The sequence below is a fragment of the Pyrgilauda ruficollis genome, unplaced genomic scaffold (genome assembly GCF_017590135.1).
Source record: "Pyrgilauda ruficollis isolate IOZ18807 unplaced genomic scaffold, ASM1759013v1 scaffold194, whole genome shotgun sequence".
Classification (NCBI taxonomy): domain Eukaryota; kingdom Metazoa; phylum Chordata; class Aves; order Passeriformes; family Passeridae; genus Pyrgilauda; species Pyrgilauda ruficollis.
The window spans coordinates 90,459-106,735 of NW_024518540.1; the positions used below are offsets into that span (position 1 = coordinate 90,459).

At 49.8% G+C, this 16,277-nt stretch overlaps 3 protein-coding genes across 3 annotated transcripts; 1 reads left to right on the plus strand and 2 right to left on the minus strand.

The window, feature by feature from the left end:
• Positions 1-1,617: 1,617 nt before the first annotated feature.
• On the minus strand, positions 1,618-5,337 carry LOC121352716 (protein SCO1 homolog, mitochondrial). Its single transcript, XM_041465891.1, has 6 exons — positions 5,176-5,337; positions 4,987-5,077; positions 3,926-4,123; positions 3,627-3,719; positions 3,398-3,513; positions 1,618-2,608 (listed from the first exon to the last, which is right to left on the minus strand). Exons 1-6 carry the CDS (start codon positions 5,335-5,337, stop codon positions 2,480-2,482), a joined length of 789 nt encoding a protein of 262 aa, XP_041321825.1. The 3' UTR covers positions 1,618-2,479.
• A 45-nt stretch (positions 5,338-5,382) lies between these two features.
• Positions 5,383-7,587, plus strand: ADPRM (ADP-ribose/CDP-alcohol diphosphatase, manganese dependent). The gene is made up of 3 exons (XM_041465892.1): positions 5,383-5,935; positions 6,408-6,524; positions 6,936-7,587. Exons 1-3 carry the CDS (start codon positions 5,383-5,385, stop codon positions 7,220-7,222), a joined length of 957 nt encoding a protein of 318 aa, XP_041321826.1. The 3' UTR covers positions 7,223-7,587.
• A 420-nt stretch (positions 7,588-8,007) lies between these two features.
• On the minus strand, positions 8,008-13,677 carry TMEM220 (transmembrane protein 220). Its single transcript, XM_041465894.1, has 6 exons — positions 13,580-13,677; positions 13,455-13,484; positions 12,425-12,485; positions 11,242-11,365; positions 10,387-10,446; positions 8,008-9,412 (listed from the first exon to the last, which is right to left on the minus strand). Exons 1-6 carry the CDS (start codon positions 13,649-13,651, stop codon positions 9,280-9,282), a joined length of 480 nt encoding a protein of 159 aa, XP_041321828.1. The 5' UTR covers positions 13,652-13,677; the 3' UTR covers positions 8,008-9,279.
• Positions 13,678-16,277: the final 2,600 nt, after the last annotated feature.

A 16,277-nucleotide genomic window follows, 5' to 3' on the forward strand; every position in this document is an offset into this window, starting at 1 on the left:
TTTCAGAGACACACCTGGGCAGCCTGGCCCTGCTCAGCCCCACACCAGCACCCAGCACAGCCCCAAGAGAGGAGCCCTGCCACAAACCTTCCCTGTCAGAGCTGAGATCCCTCCCTTGCACTTGGGGATACAGGGAATTTGGGTACAGTGAGTACAGAGGCAGTTTGGTTCATTTCTAATACTGGTCTGGAAAAATACTGAGTATCAGCATCTCCAAGCACCCCCAGCACATTCCCTTCCCCTCCTGGACCAGCTCTCCCTCATCCCAGTGAGCACTTAGCACAACCCTTGGGCCTCCTAAACACACAGGGAACACATCTGTGCTCCCTGCTGTCACTGAACAGGGCAGGGAAATCCTAATAGTTGCCTAAACAACATTTTTTGGTTTTTAACAAAGAAAAAAACAAATGCCAAAGAACAACAAAACCCCACAACAAAAATAAAACTCCTCACTTCCAAAGAAAGTCTTCCTCCTGGAAAAGCCAAGGGAAAAGTGATGGGCATGGTCAAATTGGGAGGCTGAAAAAAGCAGGACATCAGTGGGTCCCACTGCCATGAGGCAAGGGACATGTCACTCCATCTGAAATCTTTCTGGGCCTTTGCCACTCTCCCCCCAGTCTACCATAAGCTTCCTGGGTCAGCTGGTTCTGCCTTTCAGGGCACAGAAAAACAAGGCAAAGGACACGACAGCGCTGCCAAAACACTTGGGAGAACACAGGAATCCTGTATTTGTCTCTGTGGTACGAGTCAGCTGCAAATGAGCTTTAGAGAAATCAGTGGAGCAGGTGACTCCTCCCAGGCTGCAGGTCATGTGGGATTTTGCAAAGCCTCAGGAGAGAGGTTTGCTTTGTCCAAATTCTGCTTTAACTTGGCTTAGCTGTAACACCAATTCTTTCTTCCGAGCAGGTGCTTCTAACTGATTTGTTTTATTTTTACTTACCATTGCTTCATACAATCATGATTTTCCAGACTGTCCTCTGTGCAGAAAAGATGTTTGGCCCTAACACACTGCTGCAATATTTAAAATACAGGCCTGGTGTGACAGCAGAGACCTTGAGAAGGGCAGACAAAGGCTCTTGTGCAGAGCACAGCCACAGGCTGGTAAGAGGTGGGGCAGAGATGGGCCCTGAGGACTCCACAAACACAAACAAATCACAAGGGATCAAATAAATACAGACCTGAAGGTGAAACCCGTGGAAGAGAGCAAGTATCCAATATATGTAAAAATTCATGAGATATCACTGCTCTGAAACAGGTGAAGTTTACTTGTGTTCACAATTTTGGAAAGACAGAAATTCTCCACAGGCTTTGCACCTTCCCTCAGATGGGAACCTTCTCTTCCAACCCCCACACTCAGGAGAACACCAGTGCTACCTGCAGGAACACCTGAGCTCAGCCTAAGACCTGCTGGAACTCACACCAAGAACTGTTCTGGTTTGTCTCCTGTGGGCCCTTCTCTGAGGTTCAGCTTAAAAAAGCATATTCAGCTCCTGAGGTGCATGACTAGAAATAAATACTGCTTTCTAAAAAGAAGGAAAGCAGAGCAAGAATATGAAATTTTACTGGTATACAAAGTTCTGATGACATTCTAGTCAAACCTAAGGAAATAAAAATATGTATTGCTTATACAAATCAATCTTTATTTTCAAATGCTGCACTGCATGAAATGTATCTGATTGCCAGCCCTGGGCATGGACACATCCCCCCTCCACCCTCCCCACTTCTCCCAGCACAAGCAGAGCAACTACACACACCATCATTTGCACCAGAAGAAAAACCTATTTGCATCCCAATTCTCTTTCCCTTATAAGTGAACAGTGTTCACCTGGAAAAACCACCAAAAAATTACATCTCATTTCTGCATTCAGATGAAATGATCAGGCTTGCTTCAGGGCTGGTCCCATGCGTGGAAGCAGCTGGTGCTTTCAGTGCTCTTCACCTTCTTAACCTGGCTAAAGAAGCACTCTTAAGGCTCCCCTGCTTCTAATAGTGCAACTGCCTCTCCTAGAAGGCAAAACAGTGCGGAGAAACCAGAGGGCAGAGCTCCTCTGAGAACGCCATGGCCCCATCCAGTAATGGCTTTGCATCAAGTAATCTTCCTGCAGTGACTGTTGTCCTTGCTGATGTCTTGACAGACCAGCAATTTTATTTTTTTTTTACCAGCAATATTTTCCCAGCAACACACACGTTCTTCCCAAGTGAAAAGTGCTGTCCATCCTTTGCTCCCAGCAATGTTTCAGAGAAGTCTCAAATTTTATTCTGTACCCGAGATCTTGTTGGAAATGATATCCATGGGAAAGGCTCTGTAGAGATTTTTGGTAATGGGAATTTGCAGAAACATGGATAACCTCTCTTATTTGGAAGAAAGGAGACCTGCTTGACAGGATGTTACACTTGTGTGCTTCTGCTTTAACTCCAGTGTCCAATCACAGCCAAACCCCCAGGTGATAGTCACAGCAATCTTTGAGGACCTTCTGTCTTAGGATCTGTATTTTCTCATGTGTGCAGCAATAGAAGACGAAATCTCAGCACTCTTCTTATTCTGGCCATAGTAGTCCACAAAGTCACCATCGGGGCCGAGGAGGTACATAATTATTGTGTGATCCACCTGCAAGAGAGCACAGCGTGGCTTGGTCAGGGACCACAACATCACAGAACCACAGTTCGTACAGGGAAATGCGGGATTGGGATTGGGATCAGCAGTGGGATACAGGGACATGTGGGATTGGGATTGGCAGTGGGATACAGGGACATGCGGGATTGGGATCGGGATCAGCAGTGGGATACAGGGACATGCGGGATTGGGATCGGGATCAGCAGTGGGATACAGGGACATGCGGGATTGGGATCGGGATCAGCAGTGGGATACAGGGACATGCGGGACAGGGGCGCCCCCTGCCGGCGCACTGCAGCAGCCTCACCCACGCACATCCCGGATATTCCAACTGGATTTGTATCAAAATTAACTCCACTGCAAATTTATTTAAATGACGCTGCACATGCTGTCTGCACCTAACCGTGACAACATCTTTCTCAGCAAAGACACAGAGTTCTGGCTCTGGAAGCCATGATTGCTCAGGACTGAAATACAGCCGTGCTCTGAGTTCAGCTGCATTAGAAATGAGAAATCACAGCAGCTTTGGAGCACACAGGAAAAGAGCCAGTCAACTATGTTACAGATCAGAAAGAAATTCAACTATTGCCAAGTTCCTGTGCTGCTGTCTGCATTTCTGGGCTTGTTTAGAACACACTTTGGTAAGGTGCTGAGCTTGTAGGAGGGCATTGTGGTTCTGACAGGTGAACATACATGGGACTTCAGTAAAGATCAACAGCCAGTTTTAAAATGTTCATGCTGCTCTTATCCAGTCTTTAGTAGGCAAAGGCTGCTTTTACTCACAATGTAATCGTTGTCCTCATCCTTGGGCCCTTCACTGTAGTACACACGGTATGCTTTAGCCACTTGGTCAATCTGTGCCTTGCTACCAGTCAATCCCACCAGCTTCGGAGAAAATTCTAGACAGAAAGAAGACATTTACACATTTTGGTGAAAAGAATCCCTTCAAGAGGCTCCTTTTTAGTGCTCTGTACTACATGCTATGAGACACGGAGGAAGAAAGCAGGAATACCTTTAACATATCTGGCAATGGCTTCTTGGTTGTCCCTCTCAGGATCGATGGTGATGAAGAGTGGGGTCAGATTAGGCAAAGATGGAATTCGATCTGTGATATTAATGGTTATTATTTATTTTAGAAAACCAGGTATCATCTCTCATCTTCCTTCAAACAAGCTCATAGCCATGTAACATCAATCCAAGCCCACCCCAAGTGACTAGACCATGTTGTGCTGTTTTATTTATGTAATTTCTGAAGGAAGCAAGTGCCATGAGATGCAATGCTCTGTGCTCCCAGACCCTGAATTGCCATACCAATTTCATCTACCACTGCAATCATTTTCTCCAGCTCATCAGGACAGATGTCAGGGCAGTGAGTGAAGCCAAAGTAGATCAGCACCCACTGGCCGATGTAGTCCTTGCTGGTCCTGGGCTGTCCCTCATGGCTGACGAGGGAGAAGGGCCCTCCCAGCAGCGGCTTCCCAATGCCTCGGTTTCGTTCCTTCTCCAGTTCTACAAAACACAAGTGGGAATCAAACACACCCATGCCACAAGGCACAATGCTTCCCAGGCACGCCGAGTCAGACACTGCTCAGGGTCATGGCAAGATCCACCAGCGCCTGTCATGCAGACACCCAACGTGCACATGCCTTCCAGAAAGCGCTCCTTTTGGACAAAATCAAATCTATCTAAATTCCTTTGAAACACAATATTATCTTTCACTGTTACCTGACTGTATTTTTGTTTAAAAAGGGAAAAAATAAAGACAAGATATCTGGCCTGCTGTGAAACAGCGAAACCAGCATCTGTTGAAAACTGAACACACCCTAAAAGCTGCAATAGCTCTGTTTTCAACTGTAAATGCATTAAAAGGAAATGTGTGGGCAGCTGCTGCAAGAGAGGGCAAAGCTCACAATGGGTTTCACTGGGTTCCTGCTGGGCACAGCAGGAACCCAATGAACCCACAACACCCAGCTCCGTGTGTGCGCTGCACAGGCTGGCACAGCGTGCTGCCAAACACAACTATTCCATCCTAAGAACTTTAAAACGCTGAACCTTGAATTGCTTTAAATTTCTGAAAGTTTTCTGCGGCACTTCCGTAAACACAGGCACGAAGCGGCCGCGTGGAAAGCGGTACAGTGACGATGCCCAGGCAGGTAAAATACATCTGAATGCAAAACCCACATCATTTAAACACGACAAACGCTTCATCTGAATACGAAACGCGACACTCCCGGTCTAAGAATACGTGCCTGGACGGGCTGTTCGGGTCCAATCCGGCTAGCTATGGACCCCAGCCCACACGATCCCACACGGACAAAAGGCAAACAGCGCAATACAACACCCCCGGCGCTCCTCCCGCCCCCCGCACTCACTCTCCTCCTTGTGCCGCTTCATCAGCTTCATGCCGGCCAGCAGCCCCCCGCCCAGCACCACGGTGGCCGCCAGCGACCGCCACGACACGAGCTGCGGGGGACAAGGGCTTGGTGACTGCTCGGGGCACGGAGCGGCCCGGCCCGGCCCGGCCCGCGCTCCCTCCGTCCCTCCCTCCCTCCCTCACTCACCCGTCTCTGCGCGCCCGCCCGCGGCCCGCCGCCCGGCGGTAGCTGCGACAGCGGGCGGCTGCGGGGTGCGGGCAGCACCGCCCAGCCCCGCACGGCCGGGCCCGGCAGCGGCCACAATCCCGGGCTCGCCCTCAGCCGCCACAGCCCCGCCGCCCCCGCCATGTTCCCGCCGGCCGCGCCGCCCCTTCCGGCCCGCCCGAGGCCGCCATGCAGGCTGCGCCGCGCCTCGCCTTCGGGGTCATCGCTGACATCCAGTTCGCGGACGCGGAGGACGGGTACGATTTCGGCGGCTGCCGGCGGCGCTACTACCGGCACAGCCTGCGCTTGCTGCGGGAGGCGGTGCGGGAGTGGGCGGGCGAGAGCCCGCCGATAGACTTGGTGCTGCAGCTGGGCGATAGCATCGACGGGCAGAACGCCCGGCGCGGCGAGGCCGAGAGCGCCTTGCAGCAGGTGCTGGAGGTCCTGGGGCAGCTCTCGGTGCCGGTGCACCACACGTGGGGCAACCACGAGCTCTACAACTTCAGCCGGGCCCGGCTGGTGCACACCGGGCTGTACAGCCGGCCCGCGGGGGGCTCGGACGGGCCCCCGGACAGGGAGTGCCACGCGTATCACTGCAGCCCGGCCCCGCGGCTCCGCCTGGTCGTGCTCGACAGCTACGACGCGAGCACCCTGGGCACGGACCCCGGCAGCCTCCGCTACCAGGAATCCCTGCGGCTGCTGCGGGAGAAGAACCCCAACGAGGATCTCAACAGCCCCGAAGGTACCTCCGGCTTGGCAGGGGCGCGGGCGGCCGAAGCTTCGCTGTCCGGAGCTCCCGGTGCTGACAGCGGGATGCCGGGGGCTCAAGCATTGCTGGCCGCTCCCTGCCGTCAGTGCGGGCACAGGAGATGCTCCCCCGTACGCCTGGTGCTGCCGCTGGGCTGGGGCTGTGCCCTGCTCTGTGCCCCGCAGGACCGGGCAGGCGGCTGGTGCAGAGCACCGAGTCCTGCCCGCCCTGCCCCATGCCGGGGGAAAAGCCAACCCTGTTCGGGTAGTGTGACCAAAACTCCCGAAAACACTAACGAGTAATCTTCTTCGTGCAAGGGGGCTGGAGTTCTGCTCCAGGAAATGCAAAAAAAAAAAGAAACCCAAATGTTCTGAGAGTAAACCAACCGTCAGCAGATTTACTTACGGCAAATAGAGGAGCCGTGGGAGGTGTATGCATTTGTGCCTAACCTTCTTTTTCATTGCAGGGCTCAAAGAACCTTATTTTGTAGCATTTAATGGAGGATTTAGCCAAGCCCAGCTGGACTGGTTTGATGGAGTCCTCAAGTTCTCTGATGAAAACCAGGAAAAAGTTATAGTTATGGGTAGGTAGATATGGAGGGGGATAAATAGAGAATCAGAATGGTTTGTGTTGGAAGGGCGCTTAAAGCTAATCTGGTTCCAACCCCTGTACTTGATGGTGTACAGAGGCAGCTCTCGGCAGCTCCTCTCACTCATTTCTGTGGGTGGCTTCTTCCCTCCTCGCCAAATATCGATGCAAAACCAGCACAACTCCCATGGAAAAAAAAAATTAGCTAGCCCATGTATGTTAGCTGTAGAAAACATGCAGTTGGTCTGGTGAGGTACAGATGGAACCCTTGAAAGAGCAGAACAGCAACCACACCTCACTCTGGGGGTGAGCTTTCTGTACTCAGTGGGATGAGCACCGAAGTTCTCAGCAATGAAGAGCTTCATTACAGTTTAACTCTCTTTATTTCTTTCCCTCTGGACTGCAGCCCACGTGCCCATCCATCCCTGTGCTTCCAACGGGGTTTGCCTGGCCTGGAATTACGAGGCTGCCCTGTCAGTGATACATGCACACAGGTGTGTGGTCTGTGTCCTCGCTGGGCACCTGCACGACGGCGCCTACTGCCTGGACTCTCACGGAGTTCATCACCTCACCCTGGAGGGGCTCATCGAGACGCCCCCCGACAGCAACGCTTTTGGAACTGTTCATGTCTATGAAGATAAAATGGTACTAAAGGGAAGGGGCAGAATTCCTGACAGAGTTATGCAGTTCTGAAATACCGGGCAAATATTGATTGTTCTTCTTCAGGAAGGACTTGGACAAAAATGTAGATTCAGCTGTTTGCTTTTAGAAAGCTGTGCATGGCTGATCCTTATTGCTTTAGCTCAGGCGTTTTTCTCTTGGATACAGAATTTTAGAAATTGTGTTTCTGTAAGAGAGCACCTGACTTCTTTTTGGAGAACAGAGAAGGCCAGTAATTTAAATAAATATACTGGAATGGAGAATGTTCATTTCAAACACCCAATCCAGACTGGATTGCTGCTGTGAAAAGATGCAAACCATATAAAGAATATTGCTCAAAAAAAGCCCTAATGCTGTTCTCTCCGTGAGCATTAAAGCATGCAGAGTTGTACCTGCCCGGCCACATCTCTATTTATTTATTTTCTGTGAACATTACAATAGGGTCTCATGTTTGGCAGAATATATCCAGCCTGTAGCCTAAATCAGTCTTCCAACTTTGCTTTAAAAGACTAAAGTAATCCTCAGAGAAGGCTGAGCCTAAGGAGACCATCTGTGCTGCACCATGGAATGCTGCAGATGCTCAGGCTGTGCTGTGTGTGCACAGCTGGGATCACCTGCAGCAGGGCTGAGAGTGAGCTCTGACACCCATGTAAGTAAAGGTGTTGTGTGTTACACCTGGAGCTGTCCTGGCTCTGTCCCAGCCAGCTCCTGAGTCCAGTGCATCCACCTGAGCTTCCTTCTCCAGGATGAATAGTGGGACATGCTTGCTGCTGCCGGGCTACTGTGTGGGTCCTGCTTTACAAGAAAAATTAGGTGAGTTGGAGAACAGAGAAGGCCAGTAATTTAAATAAATATACTGGAATGGAGAATGTTCATTTCAAACACCCAATCCAGACTGGATTGCTGCTGTGAAAAGATGCAAACCATATAAAGAATATTGCTCAAAAAAAGCCCTAATGCTGTTCTCTCCGTGAGCATTAAAGCATGCAGAGTTGTACCTGCCCGGCCACATCTCTATTTATTTATTTTCTGTGAACATTACAATAGGGTCTCATGTTTGGCAGAATATATCCAGCCTGTAGCCTAAATCAGTCTTCCAACTTTGCTTTAAAATACTAAAGTAATCCTCAGAGAAAGCTGAGCCTGAGACCATCTGTGCTGCACCGTGGAATGCTGCAGATGCTCAGGCTGTGCTGTGTGTGCACAGCTGGGATCACCTGCAGCAGGGCTGAGAGTGAGCTCTGACACCCATGTAAGTAAAGGTGTTGTGTGTTACACCTGGAGCTGTCCTGGCTCTGTCCCAGCCAGCTCCTGAGTCCAGTGCATCCACCTGAGCTTCCTTCTCCAGGATGAATAGTGGGACATGCTTGCTGCTGCAGGGCTACTGTGTGGGTCCTGCTTTCCAAGAAAAATTAGGTGAGCAGCAGAGTTGTGACAGTGCCCACATCTGCTGGTGACAGGCTTGAATGTGCATCTCCCAGAAAATAAAAGATACAGAGGCTTTCATTAAGTTTTCTTATAAAAAATAGTGTTTATTACTCAGTAAAACCAGTGACTTTCAGTTAAAGATAATAGCAAAAATATTTTTTTCAGATATAGTCTACATATGATTTTAGCACAGGACAGAAATACAGACTGCTCAGTTTTCCAAGAAGTCTGAAATGGATTATCCAGGCACATTTTTGACAGTTCTATGGCTGTAAATAGTCATTTATTAAAACAGTGTTTGCTTTATTTGTCCCTTATATTACGGAAGGGTAGATTTTAGATTTCCCAAACTATCAGGTGATTGGAGAGTGATCCAGAGATATAGTGATATCTTGAATATACCATCAGAACAGACATTAGATCAATGGTGCTTGGAAAATGTAAGAAGCAGCAAGGTGAACAGTTTCCACAGAAAAATCCCCCACTCAGATTTGACAGCGTTCCTCAACATTTTACCAAATCTCAGCTGGCACTGCTGGAAGCAGCCAGGTATTCTTGGCTCCTATCAAACTGACAGTCACCTTTCATTAAGTACCAAAACCAAAGGCAAAAAAGGTCAGCATAGTTACTGTAATAGTTACTGCAGACTTTCTCCCACCCAATTACATCACGGTTTTGCAGTGTGTTGGCCAAGACTCTCGCATGTCTTTGTTCACATAAATATACAGCCATGAAACAAAGGGGAAGAGGGCAACAACAACTGCAGCAACCAAACGAGCTCCTCCCAGGGGACTCCTGTAAGAACAAATCCAACAGAGCTGCTTCAAATCAGTGAATCTTTAAGGCTGGAAAAGACCTCCATGACCATCAGGTCCAACCTTGGACTGCTTACCATCACACCCACTAAACCCTACGGTGCAGTGCCACATCCAGTGCTTTGTTTTTAACACTTCCAAGGAATGGTGACTCCACCACCTCCCTGGGCAGCCTGTGCCAATGCCTGACCTCTCTTTCAGGGAAGAAATTTTCCCTAGGATCTAATCTCAACCTCCCAGCTTGAGGCTGTTTCCTATGTCTGTTCCCTGGAGGCAGAGCCTGACCCCCACCTGGCAGCACCCTCCTATGAGAGAGCTGTAGAGTGAAAAGGTCCCCTCTGAGCCTCCTTTTCTCCAGACTGAGCCACTCCAGCTCCCTGGTGACTCCTGGTGCTCCAGACCCTTCCCCAAGTCTGGCCCCAGGACTGGAGGTGCCTCAGCAGTGCCAGCACAGGGGACAGGCACTGTCCTCATCCTGCTGACCACACCATGATGGGACAGCCCACGATGTCCCTGGCCACTGCTACAGCCACCACATAGCAGTCACATCTGCCTGCAGCTGGAAAGAGCAGAGAGCCTTTGGCCACTTTAATGGGGCTCCTATGGATGTAGCACTAATACTGGAGAGGCACAAAGAATTTTCTGACAACTCAGGCTGCAGAAACTAGCTGGAATTTAAAAATGCACCTTAAGCAAAGGGAAAATGTCCCTATTATGGCAGGGGACCAGAAAAAGTGCTTCATGTAGCCTTACATTCCTCCCTGCCCCAACTTTTATCTGTGCAAGATCCTCCAGGCTGTAGCACCAGCTGCTACTGCTTGGGCATCTGGAAGGTTCAGAGGGTGACAAGAAACAGCAAAACAAGCTGCCAAAATCAACTGTGTGTTTTCAAGGAGCTAGTCACTAAATGTGAACATTGAGATGGATTATAAAAAAAGAGAAAATAAAACTTACTTTGCTGAACTGCGACAAAGACTCATCCATATTGCAATAATCACCAGACCAAACAATTCTCTAAAAAACCAAACAAAAAACTGATCAGAAAATACAATACAAATTTTGCCTCCAAAACAGTATTGGCTGCTCCTTTGGAGAAGTTCAATATATTTTACTAGGATTATAATTATAAAGGTATTTACAAAGTGTAACTTTGTTTCACACTACAAATGTACAAATTGACATGTTAGCTAAACAGCTGCAGAAATTCCTGCCTCCACGTTTTGTTCTACTGCTGGATTTATATTCCATAGCACATTTCTCTAATTAACACAGGCAAAGCAGAGACATTTCTCTCATTGAAACAGAGCAAAGCAACATCCCAGTTTTCCAGACTGTGATTAGGTACAGAAATAGCTGCCAGGGCTTCACCTCAGTACTCTGCAAGCACCTACTTTTTACACACCTGAACGTCCAGGTGAGAAATTCTCCCTTGTCCTCATTACCTTGGAGGACTCAGCAGCCCATGCCAGATTTGAATGAATTTGGTATCACCTCAAGAGTTTTTAAAACACTGATTACCACTCCCACAGCTCCAGAAAAAGAGAACAAAGCTGTTTCACTGTGCTTGTGTCCTGAAAGCCAGACAAGTAAATCCAACTGCCTGCCACAATCAGGGAGGCAATGACTGCTCCCTTCCCTGTGTCCAAGGAGTCACTGGTTTGGAGCATTATGGTCCCTCCTCTTTGGTCTGATTCCTCTGGACCAACAGCTCTCACTGCAACAGCCCAGGAAAGTTCTGGAAGGTGACACCAGGAGGAGATGGCCTGGTGAGCTGGATTTGGGCAGGGGCAAATAAAACCCACTGCTTACCTGCCTTCCTCTTCATGAAAAATGTTTCCTTGAGCATAAGCAAACAAAGAGCAAGCCAAGGCAATGGTCCCAACAACACAGCCAGCAGAATGAAGGTCACAGAGGCTCCTCCAAACACCATTGTCTGGGGAAAAAATAAACTGTCAGCCACTATCATGAAGAATGAAGTAAACCCATCTGGGTCTTCCACAGACCTGAATGGCAAATACCCCTTGGTGAATTTACATAAACCTGCAGTTTTAGAGAAGTTGTGCTATTATAATCTTTATTTTCCACAGATCTGGGCACAAGGGAAACCCTAACTATGAGTTTAACATACAGATTCTATTGACCAGCCAAAACCTCCCCTGAAATATTCAAAACCACAAGCCTCATGAGTTCTGAACTTAGGAATGCTGCCACTTTATATGCTTAAGGTGGCCAGAATGCCAAGAGACTGCAATGGTGTCATTTGTGCAATACCATGCACTCCTGAAGGTTTTGTTTTTTTAAGTTTATTCAGCATAAATATTCATTCAGAACAGATACAGTCACTTTGTGTACATAAAATGGCTTTACTTAAAATTATTTCCACTGAATTAAAATACAAAAATCTTAACTGTGTTCTGAAGACTTGAAACAAATCTGATCTGAATGATCCTCTGAACTGCTGTTAGCCCCCACAACACACACCCTTGGAAACACAGCCTTTGAATGTTCCTATTGCTGCCCAGGGCTCTGTGGGGCAGCTGCAATACCTGGCACTGAACAAGACCTTTAGCACTTTCATGGGACTGTGCAAAGCTCAGCTGCTTTTGCACGAGGTAGATAAACAAAAACAGATTTACAACAATGAAACAAAGTCAATTGCTAAGGTCAACACAGAGCTGGGTTCAGAGCATGCTCCCAAGCTTCTGTTCCAGAAGGCTTTAAACTGGAATTGGGGTGCAAAGGCAGGCCCATCCCAGCAGCTGGGCTTTCTGCTGGACTCCTCACCTGCAGTCTGTCCAGCCACCAGCACTAAAGCAATGACCAGCTTCTGTAGAAATAGGTCCTGCAGCTTTTTGCCCTCAGAAGGTTGTAGGATGTGTTTCTACACAGCCTGATTTTAATCTGTGGCTCAATTAAAAAAAAAAAAAGGCAAGACAACAACCTTCTGAGGGCAAAATATGAGCAGAGACTGTTTTGCACACCAGTGTCATACCTGTTATTGAAGGGTTGATGCTGACAAGCAGTGTCAGGGCAGCTGGCACTAAGTAGACAACCTGTTAATGACATAAATCTACTTGGCAGCAAAACTTAGCAAGCTCAGGAAGCAGAAATGCCCAGCCACAGCAGCACTTCTCCCCTTCACACAGTTTTTCAGAGGTACAGAGCAGATCCCAGTCCCTCGCCCTACGGCATGCCCTGGCACTGCTAGTGCTCACCTTCACCATCACCACCCAAAATCCTGGGCCATCAGCCCTGAGCCAGCCCTTTTTCCTCTGCTCCTGACTTCCAGAATGCTGGCTGTCTGACCAAGCACTGCAGAGCTCCTTCCCTGAATCCTGACCCTGACGGGACAGGCTCCTGCCCAGCCCTGGGCTCCCCAAACCCTCCACCCGCACTGGAGCGTTTTGTCCCCTTTGGTGCCGCTGTCAGAGGGGCTCACACACCCCAGGGCACGCAGGGCAGCCCCTGCCCAGCCAGCAGCTCCTGTCGCACACAAACTGTCCCCATCACCCGCAGCGCCCTGCCCAGGGCCGGGGCCAGGGGCTGCTCAGTGCCCGGGGCAGGACGGGACCGGAGCGGGGCTCGCTCCCCGCTCCCTCGGAGGCCCGGCTGAGCAGCAGGAGGCGGCTCCGGCTGCACAGCCAAGGCAAGCCCAGGGCCAGGGCACAGCGGGGCGGGAGGAGCGGGAGCAGCTCGGGGTGCTCTGCACAGGCAAGCGATGCTCTGCAAGGGCAGGTGCAGATCTGGGGTGAAATAAGGCAGATCCTGGAAGCACGGGCGAATTCCAGCCGTCGCTGCAGTAGAGACATCGCTTTCCCGGCGGCTGCCCGCTCTTCAGCTGGGAGCCGGCACGTTTCCTCCAGCAGCCCCGGATCGGACGGGCGTTAGCGGAGCGGGGCTGGGGCCGCCGGGACCCCCGGGCAGGAGATGGGGAAGGGGAAGGGGAAGGGGAAGGGGAAGGGGAAGGGAAGGGAAGGGAAGGGAAGGGAAGGGAAGGGAAGGGAAGGGCGGCCCGTACTCACCGTCCACAGCCCCGCGTCGGGGTCGTTCACCTGCAGCGGGAGGCGCGCACTGAGACACCGGCCCGGCCGGGGCCGCGCTCCGCGGGAGGGGAGCGGAGGGGACGGGAGGGGAGCCCCGGCCTCACCTGCACGGCGGCCGCCAGCCCGAAGAAGGCGGCCATGAGGAGGTTACAGAGCCGCCACAGCCGCGCCGCCATGGCCGGGGCGGGACAGAGGGGACGGACAGAGGGGACGGACAGAGGGGACGGACAGAGGGGACGATCCCGGGCAGCACGGCGATACTTCGAGGCTGGGCAGGCCCTGGCACAGGTGCCCAGAGCAGCTGGGGCTGCCCCTGGATCCCTGGCAGTGCCCAAGACCAGGCTGGACGGGGCTGGGAGCAGCCTGGCACAGTGGGAGGTGTCCCTGCCGTGGCAGGGGGCTAAATGAGATGACTTTTAGGGCCGCTTCCAACCCAAACCATTCTGTGATTTTTGTAATGGTTCAGAAATAGTTTTGTGTTTAAGAGATTTGGTCATTTTGTGGAGTCTGGAGAACAAAAAAGGATGTTCCTCAGAAGAATAGCATTGTGCCATTGTTCGCTGATCATTTATGATGAAAAGTGATAATAAGTGACAAATTGAAAGTGGGTCCTTTAGGAATGTGATATTTACCAAAACCGAGCCTCTGTGAGATCATGTCTTCCAATTTCAGTTTCAGAATCGTACAGTTCCCCCAGCACCCAACAGAATCCGGTCTTGCTGAATTGTTATGTGGAGGACATGTAAATGTGTCCACATTTGTGGAGAGGATTCATTCTCATTTTTAACTGAGTCTTTCTTTGAGCAGGTTACAAGAGATGAAATTACTGCAAATAAAGCCACAGAGAAGTAAGAATGGTCTTTGTGAGAATTCCTACCCCTCACCTCAAAAGAAGCAAAGCTCTAGTAATAAATCACCTTCATGCCTTGTTTCCAGAGCAAGGATAGGCTCTTGAATGTATTTTCTAACAGAGGGGAAGTAATTTTGGGCTAGAAAATGAAAGTGTCAAGGATTAAAAAGCAACAGTGGTGATAAAAGTGTAAGAAGAATGTAAGAGCATGTCTTTCATTAGCATAATAATTATTAACATAATATGATAGGAAAATAAAAGCAGCCAAGCTTTTCAGGCATACCAGTTCTTTGTGTGGGAAACAAAATTATGAGTCACTGCCCATTTTTTCCAACCATACTAGCTGATCTTCAATATGAAAATTAATCTGTGATGAAGTCTTTGGATCTTTAATTTGTCTGATCACAAGCTATTGTGTAAATTTGCACAGCCCACCTAGTTTCTGTCATGGCTGGGCTGCTCCTTGACATCTCATGGGCTGCACAGTCAGGAGGGGAGAGGGAACAGATGGGAGAAACGGATAGAGACTGGGAAGGAAGCAGAGAAACAGCTGGGCAGACACATCCAGGGCCCTGTGTGGTGTGGGACAGGACTCTGCTGAGGGGAAGGGAAGGCTGGGCTGGCAGAAAGAAGCTCCTAATGGGCACTTGGGAGGCATGGCATGGAAGGTTTGGCAATCCTGTGAGTGACCAAAGTTCAGTGACACAAGAGCAAGGGAAGGCAAAAGGCCCCTCTTGTCTCTCCTGAGGATACGGTCAGAAGGAGGTTTAGCGACTGTGACATTCTTTACTGCTCTAATTCATAGAATCACGGAATATTCTGAGCTGGAAGGAACCCATAAGGCTCACCGAGTCCAGCTCGAGCAGATGGCCCATACAGGGATCACACCCACAACCTTCATGGTAGCATCATGCTCTGGCCAATTGAGCTAAATGGAACTCAAAAGCAATCAGGCTGTAACATGCCTTAGAAATAAAAACATCTTTCAGTGCTGGGTGTGCTTACTGCAAAGAAAAGGTCGGGGCTGTTCACTTTAAAGCTTTACCAACTATCCTGAGCACTCCTCCAGGCACCCGCGGCAGGACACAGCAGACTTTGTCGGCAGAAGGCAATACTGACTTCTCCCATGAGAGGGAGGCCAAGAACCTTTAGTATCCTTGAGTGCAACTAGAGCTACTTGTTCCTCGATATTAGGCAAAACATCTTCCCTCTTTATGCCTCTCTGGATCTGCTGCTCACCCCACAGCAGTCCGAGCTTTTCTTCGCTGTGGCAGCCCCACCTGTAAAGAACGGAGGCAGCAGGGACGGGCCCTGCAGCCAAGCTGTGATATTGAGAGTCAGGATGTTTCCCTGTACCAGAGATTTTACTATACCACAGCCATAGTCACCCATCACAGTGACCCATTTCATAATGGCCCCCATCCTTGTGTCCTGAATGGTCACAGATTGGTTTAGCTTGGATCAAAGGTGATTAAAAGGCTCCGGGTGGGCAGATGAAGGGTTCAGGGCCTTTGGTGTGTTCCTGGCTGCACAATCCTGACTGCAATTCCAATGGGGACATCTGGAGATAAATGCATGGTTGCACAGCTGATATGGCCAGAAGGGCTCTGTTGCCTAAACTGGTGGGTCGGGTGCCAGGAGCAGGGAAGGATGAGGCCCACCTTCCTGAGAATGGGAGCAGCTCTGTGTTCCCGGATTGACCGACTTCAGAGAACACATTTCTGAGACAAAGGCAAACCCATCCCTGGGATTGTTTTTGCTCAAGGACATGGATGCACCAGGTGAGTAATGCAGGACAGGGAAACATGATATGTACCTCAAGCAGATTTGATTTCTGGGTGAGAACAGTCTGTAATGTTGAATTGCATATGTCATATTGGTTGTTGAATGACAACAATGTCATAGCTGCCCTGAACAGTGAGTATGGACTGCTCCAGATACACCAGCCATGG